This window comes from Papio anubis, chromosome 6 (genome assembly GCF_008728515.1).
Source record: "Papio anubis isolate 15944 chromosome 6, Panubis1.0, whole genome shotgun sequence".
NCBI lineage: Eukaryota > Metazoa > Chordata > Mammalia > Primates > Cercopithecidae > Papio > Papio anubis.
The window spans coordinates 115171787-115187152 of record NC_044981.1 but is presented as its reverse complement, the minus strand read 5'-3'; the positions used below and the strand labels follow the sequence as shown (position 1 = coordinate 115187152).

Genomic DNA, 15366 nt, shown 5'->3' with positions numbered 1-15366 from the left:
TTTCCATAGCCCTGTTGGCCTTTTATTTTCTCTATTTTTAAATGCTTTTTCTGTATTAGCTATACCAATCTATGGTTACCATATTCATTCTAAATATTTTCCCACAAGGACAAGCTGTTATTTGTCTATTTACTTTGCTAATAGAGGTTTTTGTTCCCATGCAAAGGTTTATCATATTTATATGATCAAAAGTATTAAGGTTTTTCCCCATTGCTTCAAGAAGTCGAATCAAAATTAGGAACGTTTTCCCCACTCGGATTATAGAGGAATAAACCCATGTTACCTTTTAATTAAGTGTATTGTTTCATCTTAATTTTTACACTTCTGAAACATGGGGAATTTTTCCTGTTGTAAAGCATAAAGAAAATGTCATCTATGTTACTTTTCTGGGCAGTTTCCTGAAGACCCTCTCTCCTTGCTTATGACTCCAGCAAGTCCTCTAAGGCCACAGAATGCTGGTTGAGAGCATACTGCCCCAAGCCACGGCCCTGGTCCAAGCTGTGGGCATCTGGGCTCACTAAGACAAGACAGCTGAACAGCTCCAAAAAAGGGTTTGAAATTTGGCTTTTGTGAAACTGTTAAGCACAAAAGTTTTGAAGGAATATTCAAAACATCTCCTACTTTCAGGTTGTCAGCCTTATTTCTAGGAACGGGGCTTTTCTGATGTAGGCTTTTCTGATGTACACCTAGGTCTTGTATTTGCACGTTTATAAATAGGGTCTAAGACACTATATATATATATATATATATATGTATGTATAGCCTCCAAGGTCAGAGATAGTTTCAAAACTGGGATGCACTCCACACTGCCTTGCTCCAAAGCTGCAAAGAGGCAAGATCTCAGGCATTACTAAGAGCTCTAATTATGCTGGGTTCTTATAATTTAAGAATTGAAGAGTTATAAAGTATATATTCTAATAGCAAGTTTAAACCGGACAAGAAGCACTAAAGATTTTAAAACAAATACATAAAATTACATTGCCTAAAGACAGAAAACCAGCCACCTCTCAGTCATCAGTAGTCATGCAGGTCTCAGGAAGTAGGCTCTATGGGATCGCTTGTCCTAACTCCAGAATGGGAAGAAACTGTCAGATGGGAAAAACTGTTGTTTAGTCAATTTGCACTGGTCATAAATTGAGTGATTTCATCTTTGTGATTATATACATGACTTGCACTTGTCTGAAATAGCACTGACCAATATAATTTCACTTGTATGGGGTTATATAACCTAACATTTAGGTGCTAAATTATAATAGCTTTGCTGATTTAGAATGCGAAAATAAAGGTACTTCTAAGAGCTGCCCATTGTTATCTAACAAAATACTGCACCTATCATTTTTACCTCGGGAGACACTAGATTAACCCTTTCCTCCTCTTCCGGAGTGTGCTTTAAAACACAGAACTTTTGGGGATTACCAAAGATGAGAGAATAAAATTTTTGAAAAATGTATCGTATTTTATTTCCTATCACAAACATAGTCTGTAGCTTGGTTCTCTTTTTATTAGTGACCTCTAAGTGAATGACTTCTTGAACATGCATTTCCTCTCCTTTGTTCCTTCTTTAAAGAAAGAAAGAAAGGCCTGTTATAACAGCAATGAATAATCTAATGGGATCCTGCTGGCACTCCCCACTGCTCCTTGTCTTTCCTTCTTTCATATGTGTGTTGTCACACACAAGTCTAATGTATACAGCTCAGACATATTAACAGACACCCCCACCCTGCCTGCCCCCAATTAAGTTGCCAACCCAGCACCTCACTCCCAGCCACCGAAGAAGAGATTGCCTGTTACATCACTCAAGCCCATTATTCTCTTTTCTCCCTATGGCATCCACTCCTTCTAGATGCTTTTTAGCTCATGGTTTAAGCAGAGGCAAGACATTTTTGCATTTTAAGATTAATATTATATATCTTTGACTTTTACAAGGCTAGACACCCTGGGGACTGACATTTAATAGATGTTAATGGAATTTAATTTTTACATGCACTAGGTGTGAACATTTATCTTCTAAAATAGTCTGAAACCTTAAACGGCACCAAGAAAATTCCATAACAAATTATTTTTCACTCTATATCCTTAAATCAAGTTACTGAGCAAGTAGAAAAGCTGTTTTCTGATATTTAGAGTTGAAAACCTGAATATAATTATCATTAATTAATTACATGGAGAGGATCAACAGGCATTTTGCCATAGTGATTACCATTGCACAACAGTTCTAAAATGGTGCCTAAAAAGAAACTTTCTCCATAACCTATTTTCCCATTGATTTTCATTAGGCAAGACATCCCCTCTGCAAAAGTAAGTGTGACCCCAAACATATTAAATAATAATCAGCATGACAAATATTTTGAAAATTTTTATATACAGAAAAAAGCTCTAACAAAGCAATGATAATCAAAAGTAACACAAAATTAGAGGTAGTTGACAATGTTTTCTGAATAAATTGTGTGTTCTAAGGATGTGACTAGGAACAGAGTAGCCACTTGCATTTTCAAAGTACATTTTTGTCTGGATTTCAAATACAGTTTCATTTTAAATTTTGGCTAATATTATGATCACAGAATTTGGATAATATTACAGATAGAAGAAAACACTGCTTTGTATCTTTGTAACCTTTACAATTCATGAACTAACATATTTTAAAAAGCTGTCAGTTTATTCTCTACATATTTAAAATACTGAAGTCTCTCCTGTTCCAATTAATGAAGGAAAACTCTTCTTTTTTGCTTCAGTGCCTGGCACTGAAGTGCCTACTTAATAAACATTTGATGAGTAAATGAATGATTTTGACAGTGGCCAAGTGCTTGCAGCAAAAATGAGGTAATGCAGTACATTGCAAAGAGCAATGTGAGGAAGCAGATCTGGGTTCTTGTCCCAGTTCTGTCACAAACTAGCTGTGTAACTTTAGGTAAGGAAGTTGACCTCTCTGGGCCTTGGCTTCCTCCATGCAGATCTAGATGCTGGGTATGATCTCCAGTGGCCTCTAGTTCTAAAAGGCTACAGTTCTAAATCTTAAAATTAGCCAATCATTCTTGCCAGTGTCACTTTGAACTTTAGCCTTTAGTCTCCACAGAGATAGACACATTTTAGCATAGTACCCTCTAGAATGAAATCTATTAAGAGGTTCAATATGCTAAGGCAAGCAATGGAAAGATACAGTGCGTCAATGGTTCACCCAAAGAGGACTCGAGTAAGTATAGAAATGTACAAGAGAAATAGAAGGGAAACATGGGGGGAAAAAAGTCTCCATAGCTCAGATTAGTGAAATCTCCAGATAGCAGGTTTCCTCTAGAGGTCAAAAGTGAGTAGGTTTTATTTATGACTGATTAACAAGTGATGAATTTATAAAAGGCTTCCCTTCCAAAGAGAGCACCAGGATGCTTTATTTCCTAATTGGAGAGTACTTTGCACATAAATAAAGGAGGATCACTGCTGCCTGTCAGGGAAGCACTTTGACAGGGCAAGCTTGATCTTGTCTGTGTCCTGATTTACTATATGACCTTGGGCAAGTCATTCATCTTCCCCCAACCAGTATCCCTAATCGTAAAACGGAAATAAAAATACTCATTGCCTTCACTGAGGATTTATAAGACAAGATGAATATTTTTAAGCCCCCAGAGGGGAAAAGGTTACATATAAGAAGGCAAAGAACGACAGAACAGTGCTGTTGGACTTTTCATACAGCTTGGGAAAGAAAACACAATAAAACTCCTGAGCTTTAGGCCGGCCGCAGTGGTTCTTGCCTGTTATCCCAGCACTTTGGGAGGCCGAGGTGGGCGGATCACCTGAGGTCAGGAGATCCAGACCAGCCTGGATAACATGACGAAACCCCGTTTCTACTAAAATTACAAAAATTAGCCGGGCGTGGTGGCAGGCGCCTGTAGTCCCAGCTACTCAGGTGGCTGAGGCAGGAGAATCACTTGAACCCAGGAGGCGAAGGTTGCAGTGAGCCGAGATCACGCCACTGCACTCCAGCCTGGGCGACAAAGAGAGACTCTGTTAAAGAAAAAAAAAGAGAGAGAGAGAGAGCAAGAGAGAGAGAGAGAGAAAGAAAGAAAAAAAGACAAAAAAACTCTTGAGCTTTAAGTTTTCCAGTCCAAAACCAAACAAAAACCCACAAACAAACAAAAACAAACAAACAAAAAACCTCACCTCTTACAACCTGCGCATTTTTTACCCTCACATGTTGCACAGCACAGCACAGGCGGGGGACTGTGATTCGAAGGTGAGTAGTTGGACGGCTGAAGGCTGATACTAAATTTATCCCCCCACAATTCGAACCCCTTGCTCCATCGGGAACAGTGAGATCGTGGGCGAATTAGTTTTGAGGTCTCAATTTCTTCTTCTGTAAGATATGGCATATTACTATTTACCACACGTGTATAGATCTGTGAATAGATGCCTGGCATAGAGTAACTTTCCAAAAAATATTTGCTGATAATTTCTGTTTCTTAGCAGCATCATTCAAACAGCTGAAATATTTTCTTTAAAAAAAATCAAAGATCCTTGTGAGTTAGTATTGGAATATAAAGATAAACGTGACAAAAACGTCTGTACTTAAAAGGGGAATCGGTATAAAGTCACAAAGTCCACTTCCTTCCGGTGAATAGAATGAGTTTGGGGACAGGGACAACGCCTTAAAACGGGGCCGCGCGGACGCCAGGGGGCACTGTGAGTCCGCTTTGGAGAGGAAGAGGCGGCGGCCTGCGCGGGGCGGGGAGGGCTGCGCGCTTCTAGCACCCCAGCGCCCAGGAGCTTCGCCACCTACCAGGGTCCGCGACCTTAACTCGGCTCCGGAAAGGGCATCCTGGGTGACCCAAGGCTGGGGCCACAAGCAGCTCCACGGCTCTCCGCGTTGGTCTCTCCCCTTCCCCCAAGCAGACTGTCCTTTCTGCCAGCTGTTCTTGAGATTCGTGAGTCCCGGGGTTTGGGAAACCAGAACCCCCCTGCAACTGTAGGGAACGTTTTGGGTGCGCCTAGGTCGGGTATTTTCCTGGGCAAAAGGATAGAAGTTGTCATCTGATTGTTTAAAGGGTTCGTGTCCCAAGAGGGGGTTAAGCTCTCTTGGTTTAGGGTAAGAGGGCCCACCCTACCTCCCACCCAAAGGCCAAACACACAGCAGGTCGGGAAACGACTCTGTCCACCTCCCAAGGTCGGGCGAGAGACTGGCACGCCCCACCGGCAATCTTCAGGAAAAGGGTCAGATCCAGTCCTTAAACAGCTCAGGTGCGAAGCTGAATCGCCCTTCTGCGAAAAGAGAGGAGACAGTACCTGCCCCCGCGGTCCCTCACTTCCCTTAGTCTCAAGAAGAGGTCAGACACCGGAAAATGGGGCCCAGGCACTTGGTCTATTCCACCTGCCACTCGAGTCCCCACTCCCAAGCGGTTGCTCAGACATTGGCATGATGGGGAAACTCGGTTGATTTTGTTACCTCCTAGAGGGAAAATGCCGTGGGCGGAGATGTCTGAGCGTCCCTTCCAACACGAGCTGGGTGGTGCTCTATTGATTTTCACGCAATCCACGGGCGGGACCGAGAGCACAGGCTCGGATTCACGGGCTCCAGGACTGAACGCATGGCAGTGTCCCTGGGAGCAAAACCACCCAGGGAGCCCGTGCAATATACAAGGTGGGGGGCCCGGAGAGAAAGCATAGCGCCGACAAGGGTGAGGGGGGCCGGGCAGAAAGTAGGGTGGGGTACCGGGTGGGACAGACCGACCTAGAGAAAGTACAACCCACCCCAAACTTTCGCAGACCCGGGAGCTTAGAAAGGGAGAGCCAGGCAGCACAGCACCCTCTCCTGCCGCCCAACGTGCCCAGCTGCAGCGAGGAGGGGCTGCGCTCACGCCGGCTGGACGCTAGCAGTCCCTAAGTCGCGCCCACCCTCGGGCCAAAGCGCCGCCGCTCGGGTCACAGAGTGGCCGCCCACGGAAGAAGCCAGATCGCCGGGCTCTGGGCTGCGTAAGGGATCCGAGGAAGGGGGATTCAAACGCGGATCCGGAAGGAAGGGACACTGAACCCCGCAGCGTCTCCAGCGCCGTGGGGCGGCGGGACTGTCCTTGGGCTGCCAGCGGGCGCGCAAGCTGGAGTCCGGCAGGGTCGGGAAGAAGTGAGCGCAGAGACTTCCACGGGCTAGAAGAATCAAATTAAAGAGAAATGTGAAAAGCAACCCAGGGCAGCCAGCGGAGCTCGGCAGCGTAGAAGCCACCGGGTTCCCGCTGGGAGGACTACAGTGACTGACACTCGCGAAGACGAGGCGCTTCCAGCAGCCGCTGGTCTGGGCGGTGGAGTCGCCTCGCGGCGCGGAGCGCGCCAGCAGCTGCCAGAGCGCGAGATGCGGCGCGCAGCCTCCGGACCGTCCCGGCTGGGAAAACCCGCGGGCGGCCCTGCGCTGCGCTGACCCGGCGCGGGTCCGAGGGGTTTGCCCCTGCCCCTCCCGTCTCCACCCCCTCCCGCGCCCGTCGCGCGCCCCTCCCCACGGCAGCAGCGGCGGCGGCGCATCCAGGGGCGGCGCGGGGCGGCGCGGAGCGGCTAGCCCAGCCCAGCAGCCAGTGCCCGTGAGCTCCGCGGCTGCTTGGGGAATTCACTTTGCTGCTTGTTCGCTTCTCCCTTCCTCAGGCTTCTTCAGATGTCTTTCCGCCTCCGGCCCGAGCCTTTCCTTTAAAAGGAAAACTTTACTGCGATACCTTTTTCCCCTTGAAGGAGAGGATTAAAAGTTCCAAGAACTAGTGACGCCCGTGCCATTTGGGCGCAGGGAAGGTGCTCGGCGGCTGGGTTCCTGGTCCCACCATGTGCACCAATATAGTTTACGAGTGGCTGAAAGCGCTGAAGCTTCCGCAGTACGCGGAGTCCTTCGTGGATAACGGCTACGATGACCTGGAGGTGTGCAAGCAGATTGGGGACCCGGACCTGGATGCCATCGGGGTGCTGGCGCCCGCGCACCGCCGCCGTATCCTGGAGGCCGTGCGCCGGCTGCGGGAGCAGGACGCGAACGCCGCCGGCCTCTACTTCACGCTCGAGCCGCAGCCGGCGCCCCCCGGGCAGTCCGCAGACACCGTCCCCACCGGCCGCCGGGGGGAGCCGTACGGCGGCCCGGCCCAGGGCACCCGCGGGGACTCTCGCGGCCACACGATCGCCCCCCGCAGCAGGGAGCTGGTGAGCTACCCCAAACTGAAGCTGAAGATCATGATCAGGGATAAGCTCGTCCGTGACGGCATCCACCTGAGCAAGCCCCCGTACTCCCGCAAGGTAAGGAGGTGCCGTCCGGGCGACCTGGGGTGCGCGGCGGGAGGGGACACGACCCAGCTGCCTGTGCCAAGGCTTTGCAGCCCATTCCAGGTGACGACGGAGAGGCCAGGAGGCTTTGAGTATCTGGGACCCTCTTCTATGTTCTTTCTGTATTAGCCCATTATTTCTTCCTTCCTGGTGTCTCCAGTGGTTGGTAAGACAAGCCCACGCATCCAGTTGTTATCTCTAAACTAACGACCAAAACTCCACATCGTCTCTGGTGCTTGCCTGTCAGGAATCGGACTCGCGCTGCTTCTCCTGGTAGCCAAGGGGAATTCCTAATGCCCTCTGTAATAGTTCTGGGTTTGAAGAGTACCAGAAAAATGGTTAATACCTACATTGCTTTCTACCTTCCTTTCTCTCTTTCTTTTCCTGTTTTGAGTCTTGAGAAACTCCCAAGGGAGATCGGTGAACTCTTCAGAGAGTGGGAAGTCAGGCCCTGCCTTTCTCAATTCCACAAAAAATTCCAGCGCTGCTGCAAATTTGAGAAGCGTTACCATTCACAGGAGCATTTTAAGGGGAAAAGTGAAGGAAGCACGTGTCAGTCCACCTGAGATGATTTCCTAAACTCAGGTATACTGGAGGCAATAAGGTGCTAAGGACATGGGAGATAATCGGGTCACAAGATGTGCTTCAGAGGTCTGTGCTGTCACCAGTTTGGTTTATTAAGCCAGATAAGATGAAGCAGGTACAACTGTGACTTCCAGTAAGTGTGAGTGAACCTGCATTTGGGAGAGGAGAATCGAGCACAAGTGAACTAAAGGGGAATCCTCTGCACAGGGGGCCTCAGGAAAGGAACCTGGAAGTTCGGAAATGTGGAGTGGGAGCTGGGTAATTAACAGAAAATTGTACTTCACACCAGAGCTCTGCTTCTGGCTGCGAATCTGTTCCGTTTAGGTTTCTAGTTTGGGCGGCTGTCAGAGTAGAGGGTCCCGACTTGATAGAGAACTAGATAGCACCGGTAACCCTCAGGGTTGCAGAAGGTGCACAGGCATATGAGCACCTCAGCTTAAAAATCAAGACTTAGAAGAGCCCAGAGAGAAAATGATGGCAAAGATACTCAGCTGGTGGGCCACATAAACCCAACTCCCTAACAGGAAATGTGGTTAATCTCAGTGTTGTGTGGGCATCTTGGGCCCTGGTAGTATTGCTGTAGAATCTTAAGTAAAGGCCGTAATGCCTGGACTTAAGGAAGTTCGAGGGAAAGCTTTGTAAAGAGTAGATAACAATACCTAAGGTAGATGGGAATAAGGGGTTTAATATTATCTACTACCTTGCAGATACCATAGGCAATTCAGATAACCTGCTTGACCATGTCAATTGGTTTTTTTAAAGAAGGATACAAAGAAGGCAGGTTAGGAGGACAGAGTGCTTCAAATTAAACATGTATTCTGGTTAACCACTCTGACTGTGCCACTGATGTGTGTGCAAAACAGGAAAGGAGAGAACACTTTTCCCAGGCAGTTGCCTGTATGTAGGAGTTCTGTGTGTGTCTAGTGTGAACAGAGAGATCTGGTCATGAGTATGAAGGCTTGGTCCTGGACACAGCAGGTCAAAGGAGATCAAAGCCCAGTTAGATGTTTGTTATTAGTCTCCCAGGAAGTAAGGTGGGCTTAGTCTGAGAGAATGTGAGTACCTGGGCACTTGGTGAGGGCATAGTTCAAGTCCTGGCAAGAAAAGAATGCAGAAAGCAAAGTGTGTCACTAGAGCTTACTTATTCTTCAGGAAAAGTGCTGTGTAATGGGGTGGGGAGAGCAGGGACACTGTGGGCTGGAGGTGAGAAGGGTAAGCTTGAATTGACAGTTTAGTTCTGATTCTTAAAGAGCCAAAGACATATCAAACTTATCAAACTTAGAGGCTGGAAAGGATGTTGAGGGGATGAAACGTCAGCGCATAGGCTTTGAACTGTGGACTCCTGCCTTGATCAGTGGGTAATATGGTAGTGCATTTGCATAAGTGCAGTTTACATAAGAAAATGCCAAGTTGCATTGCGATACTATTTACTTTCCATGTAAATAATTACTTCAGTCAACTTTGCTTTAAAATAAATCCCATAGCAATAATGCTTGATAACAAAGATATGCTCCTATTCACTTTCTATACATATTTAATTCTCCTCAAACCGATGGAAGAATAAAATAGAAACAGAAGTGTTTTCATTATCTCCTTCACTGATCCTTGAGTTGGGGACCACAAAAAAACTGGCGCTGACAAACTTTATTGTAAGAAAGAGTAACACACACTGAAATAGGCATTAACATATAATTAATGTACCCATATAATTAATATACATATATAGCAAGCTGAGCCTACACATGTTTAGTACCAGATCGTGTTGATCATTCTGGATTTGTTGCTTATGTGTGCATTGCCTCTTAAGTTTTGGATTTTAAATTATTGAAGAATTTGTTTTCTGATGTAGCTAGTTTCTTCATGAACAGTGCTAGGACTTTTTCTTTTCTTATGTGATCCACATTCTAATTTCTCCACTTTTCTTGGCTTTGTCATGATCAAAATGTGTAGCATTTTGTTTGCTTGTTTGAGATGGAGTCTCACTCTGTTGCCCAGGATGGAGTGCAGTGCTAGGTCTCAGCTCACTACAACTTCTGCCTCCTGGGTTCAAGCGATTCTCCTGCCTCAGCCTCCCAAGTAATACCTGGGATTACAGGTACCTGCCACCACGCCCAGCTAATTTTCGTATTTTTAGTAGAGACTAGGTTTCGCCATGTTGACCAGGCTCATCTTGAACTCCTGGCCTCAGGTGATCCAGCCGTCTTGGCCTCCCAGAGTGCTGGGATTACAAGAGTGAGCCACCACACTGGCCAGAATATGTAGCATTTTTGATGTGCATTTGGAATTCTGCTTGGTGGAGTGGGCTTCAATCTCCTTTGCAGTCATTTGCATCGATGATGCCTGTGATTTTGTATTTTGCTGAGATTTTTAGATGGCTTGAAAGTGACTTATGCCAAAGATTATTGAGATAGGGAGAGTGAGTCTCTTACAGAGGAAAGGAAGTTGAGGGGTCTTCCCAAGAATCACCTGAAAGGATTGTAGGATTTGATCCAGTAATGGTCAAGGTTATGCGATTTAGGGATCAGTGAGTTAAAACGTAAATAAAAAGTAAATTTTCTTGTGTTTTCCAAAGGGAAGTCTATAGCTTTGGAAAAACAGGAGCTTAGAGAGAGCACCAGGCTTGAAATTAAACATCATTGGAAGATTTCCTCTTCTGCCCTGTATGTAGCTTCTCTGACTGCTGTGATTTCTACCTTTGTGAAATGGAGATAAAATAATTTTTTACCAAGCTTCTCTATGTCAGGCCTTCTGCTGGACTCTAGGTTGCTGTGGTTGGCAGGATGTGAAAGCTCTGCCCTCTGGGAACTTAGCATCCAGTAGGGAAGACTTAAAATGGAATGAACAATGATGATAATGTGTGATGATTGATTTGATGAGAAGTATATGATACCATGAACAGGTGTATCCAACCCAGTTTGCAGGGATTGGGCACCATCACAGTTTTTCCAGAACTGACCCATGGCCTGAGTACTGACGGTTGAGCAGATTTAGCCTGAAGAGGAGCAGGGTCTTAAGGGGAAGAGTGTTCTCAGCAGAGAACAGTGTGTGCAAAGGCCAGGAAGGGGAGGAAGTTTAGCATCAACAAGAATGGCAAGGAATTCTGTCTGGTTAAAGCACTGAATGCCTGGAGAAAGTGGCAGGAGATGGAGAGGCAGGCCGCGGCCAGTCTTGGGTGGCCTAGAAGTCATGTTAAAGAATTTGGAGTATATCTTGTGAGCAGAAGGGAGCTATTGACACATCCTGACCAGAGGCAAGCCGAACACTTAGGAGATCGTTGTAGTGTCAGGAGAGAGATGCTGGTGGCATGGGCCACTTATGACAGTAGGGCAGGAGCAATGGAAGTAGACTTGACACAACTTAAATGATTGTTTGGATGACAGGGTGGGAGGGGAGAGGGGTTGGAATGACATGCAGATTCCTGATTTAGGATTGTGCTGTGATGTAGGAGACCCAGGAGAACAGCGAGTTTGGGCGAGAAAGATATTGCCTTCAGGTTGAAACATATGGAGTGTGAGATACCTGTGGAATGTCCCTACATCACACACAGCACACTGCAGCTGTGACTACAGATGAGCAGTAGAGGGAGGAGCCCTGGGGAACAGTAGAATTTCAGACACGTGCAGAGGAAGAGGAAGCTCTAAGGGAGGCTGTAAGTATATTTTATTTTCTAGCAGACTTGTCAAAGCAAAAGGGAAGCTCTAGGGTAAATAGTGTGGAGAGACTGACAAGGGTAAGCAGAGGGTAGGTGGAAAGCAAGAGGAAGTGGTGTTCTGGAAGCCACTGGAAGCAGTGATGTTTCAAGGAGGAGGGACAGGTCAGGAAGTCAGATAATGGTCAGGTAGGACAAGAACAGAATCACTTCATGGGAAGTGGTAACCATGCCATCGGTTACCTTTGCCACAGCAGATTTGGATGATGGGGCCAGTGGGTACAGACAGGGATGACCCACAACTTTGAAACCAAGTTTGATGAGAAGACAGAACTAAGGTTACAGCTAGACGAAGAAGGGAGACTTTGTGTCAAGGGAAGGGTTTTGTGGGTTTGTTTGTGTTTAGGATGAGAGAATGAACAATGGAATGGAGTATGTCTGAGTGTTAATGGTAAGTAGCCAGAGAAAAGGAGATGTTGGGGGACATCCCAGGAGACCAGGGTCCTGGAGGAGGTGCAAGGGAATTGTGCCCAGGGCACATAAGTGAAGGGAGCATTCACTTCTGCTTCCAGTGGGCGGGGAGCTTCTCTTCCAGGTCAAGGGGAGGGAAGAAGAAGGGGTCAGGAGACTGGGACCTTTGGAGTCATTATACCAAAGAGCTCTCATTTCTCTTTCTGACTGAGTGGTACCAGTGAGGGAGGAGATGGAAGGATTAGAGGTTTAAGGAGAACATTGTATTAATATAGAAATGTTCGATGTTGTGATCTAGTGGAATCCTATCATTCCATCATGTCATGTTTAGATATGGTCATAAACATTACATGATGGAATGTATAGGATTCTAAGTACGCACACACAGAAGGAACGCTCACCATTCACATATTTGTGCATGACATTTTGTTGAATTCCATCATGTCTGGCAGTGCTTATGGGACTGTGGCAGATGTGAAGGGTATGGGGCTGTAAATATATCTGTCAAAGCAAAAGGCAGGCTCTAGGGTAAATCGTGTGGGGGAGGCGTCTACGTTTTTTCACTGAAAAGTTGCTCCTTGCCACATCTACCAATTAAAATTGTTTGAGTTAGTATAGCATTATTTAATAGTTTTGTAGGAGTGTTCATCTTCATTCATACCCTTAGTGTGACTTTTATGAAGTAACAAGAATCACATACTAAGGCTATTTATGGATATTCTGGAGAGATGGCCTGGAATGAAGGGATTTGGAGAGACAGAGGTAGTAGGAAGGTTTCTGTCACTGGGACCAGGGTAAAATATTTAGAAAGGAGAGAGAGAGATTGGCAAAGATGTGGTTTTGTCCTTTGGAGTTTTGCCTTGCGTGTTGGCAGAAGCTGAAATGACAATAAATATTCTTCCTCCCAAGAATTCCTTCTGCCTTCATGACATTACTAGGGACAGATTGGAAGCTGGAAAACTTCAACTGTCTCCGACTCAATCAGTGTCCTCAAATGTCCTCAACCTATATCCTTCTAGGTTTTTTTGTTTTGTTTTCAGTGGCTGATTGGAACACTGTGGAAAAAAGTGGGGGCCGGAAGGAGACAAGAGCTTTGATGGTGTGGGAACATCTGCCTTTGTGTTCTCCTCACTGTTTACTGCCTGTGGAGTTTCCATATAAGTGGACCATCAGCCAACTGCCTGTCCACTCATCCATCCATCCATTTATTAATCTATCCATCCGTTCTTCCATTTATCCATTTGTCTCCCATCCATCCATCCATTCATCCATCCATCCATCCATTTATTCATCCATCCATTCTTCCTTCCATTTATCCATCCATCCATTCATCCATCCATCTTTTCATTTACCCATCCATCTCTCCATTCATCTATCCTTCCTTTTATCCATCCATCTATTCCTCCTTTTATCCATCTATCCATCCGTCCTTCCACTTAACAAATACTAAGCACATGCCATGTGCTAGGCTTTAAGATCAGGACTGCAAGGAACTAGACAGACATGGTCTCTGCTTGTATGTGGAGGCCTAATCCAATGCCTGACATGTAGTAGTTGCACCATATCAAAGTTGAATGTTATTTCTGCAAACATGAAGGATTGGAGAATGTTGCACTTGTGTTTATTTCAAATGTTAAAGAAATCAACTCTGATTAAAACTCAAGTAAAGGTAATGAATGATGAAATTTCAAATCAAAATGTTTATTCCTCAAGGGTTAGTGAAGAAGAGCTGGGAATGAAAATGCTACTCCTGTAGGACATTTTAAAAGAAGACCTCTTTCTGCAGCATGGCCAGGACTGGGGTGAAGCAAGTGAGATGACACCAAGGACACAAAATTGAAGGAGGTGCTGATTCTCAGGCTCATGCAAGCCCAGGCCGGACTAGATGGCTGACCACCATTAACAAAATAAATAAGTTGCTGTGAAATATTAGTTATTAAGAGGTATTATAGGCATTCCTCAAATCATACACCAAGTCACCTACTCTTCTATGCTTAATACCTGTCCTCAAGAGCAATGTGCTGAGAACCATATCAGTGCCCATCTCCCAGACTAAGAAAACATGGCTTCTGTGAGCTATGGGAGCCCATGGAATTCATTTAAGTAAGAATGGTACTGCTTTCCGCTGACACTGTAGTGTAGTGGTTCAGCACAACAGGCTCAGAACCAGATATCACAGTTCAAGTCCCAGCTCTGCTCCATACCAGGTCACTGTTGGCTCCTCTGTGAAATATGGGCAAAACTAGTGACTGCCACATAGGGTTGTTATGGAGATGAGATGAGCTAACACTCATGTAGATCAACATTTCTATGTATCCTAGAACTGCCATAAAAAGTTCCACAAACTAGGTGTTTAAAACAATAGAAATGTATTCTTTACAGTTCTGGAGGCTTTAAGTCCAAGATTAAGGTGCTGTCAGGGTCTTGCACAAAAACCCTAGAGGCCTGCACTGTGAGTCAGCTCTAAGGCCCAGCAAAGGCTTTAAACAGCATCCATGTCTGCCACTGTTACTTCAAGTACCTTTGGATCTGCTGGATCATATGGCCCAAGTGGCAGAGCAGCTTGCACGACAGCCTGGACCTGCTGCAGAACCTTCTTTTTTTCTGGCTCCAGTCAAAATTAGCAGCTTTGGGGTCACTCAGTAAATAGGTTTTTGTAGCACACCCAAATGAGGAATATGTTGCTTTCAAAATTCAAAGAGGCTCACTGGATATTGTGCATCCTTCTTGGTTGTAGGAAAAGCCATATGTAACACCTTATTCTTCATCTTAGAAGGGATATCTTGATTTGCCCCACGTCACTGGACCCCTGCAGTTTTCACTGAGGTAGAAAGTCCCTGATTTTTTGTCAGATTTATTTTCCACCTTCTGACATGCAAAGTAAGTCTAAAGTAACTGCTTCATTTCAGTCACTAGATCCAAACAGCATAATGTCATCAATGTAATAGACAGCAATGATGTCTTGTGGAAGAGAAGGGCAATCAAGGCCCCTGCTGGCTAAGTCATGGCATAGCGCTGGAGAGGTGAGGTACCTGAGGTGGGACAGTGAAGCTGTTGCTGGCCTTCCAATTGAAAGTAACCTGCTTCTGGTGTTCTTTACTAACAGGTGTTGAGCGAAAAAGAAACATTTGCCAGATGAACAGCCTGGCTGTAAGCACTCACCTGTGGTAGCTCCTCTGTACGTGGGTTTGCTTGGACATCTCAGTCTCCGTCATAGTGGCCATGTGTCAGCTGTGTACAGAAGGGTCTGCTGACCCAGGTCTTATTCCTAATGATAGGGGTGTTTGATGATAAATCGGTGGTAGAATTTTTGGTGGAAATGATACCCAGTCATTCCTATGTACTGGAGGATGGAATAACAAAAATGATTTTTAAAAATATAAACATTT

At 45.6% G+C, this 15366-nt stretch overlaps 1 protein-coding gene and 1 long non-coding RNA gene across 5 annotated transcripts in view; one reads left to right on the top strand and one right to left on the bottom strand.

Annotated features, from left to right (window-relative positions):
- Positions 1-3961: 3961 nt before the first annotated feature.
- Positions 3962-6265, bottom strand: LOC108585560. Of its 3 annotated transcripts, none has more exons than XR_004184582.1 (4): positions 5432-6262; positions 4769-5247; positions 4153-4345; positions 3962-3996 (listed from the first exon to the last, which is right to left on the bottom strand). It is a non-coding gene; the product is annotated as an uncharacterized LOC108585560 (long non-coding RNA). The 3 variants fall into 3 exon arrangements; XR_004184583.1 differs by lacking the exon at positions 3962-3996 and having other exon boundaries at positions 4003-4345; positions 4769-4993; positions 5118-5247; positions 5432-6253; XR_001902077.3 differs by lacking the exon at positions 3962-3996 and having other exon boundaries at positions 4003-4345; positions 5432-6265.
- An 82-nt stretch (positions 6266-6347) lies between these two features.
- SAMD5 (sterile alpha motif domain containing 5) overlaps positions 6348-15366 on the top strand; it is a 458478-nt gene continuing 449459 nt past the window's right edge. For both annotated transcript variants that reach the window (XM_017958237.3, XM_017958238.3), the window contains exon 1: positions 6348-7245. In XM_017958237.3, coding sequence (XP_017813726.2) covers positions 6787-7245 — 459 coding nt within the window. In that variant the 5' untranslated portion in view covers positions 6348-6786. The remainder of the gene's footprint in view (positions 7246-15366) is intronic.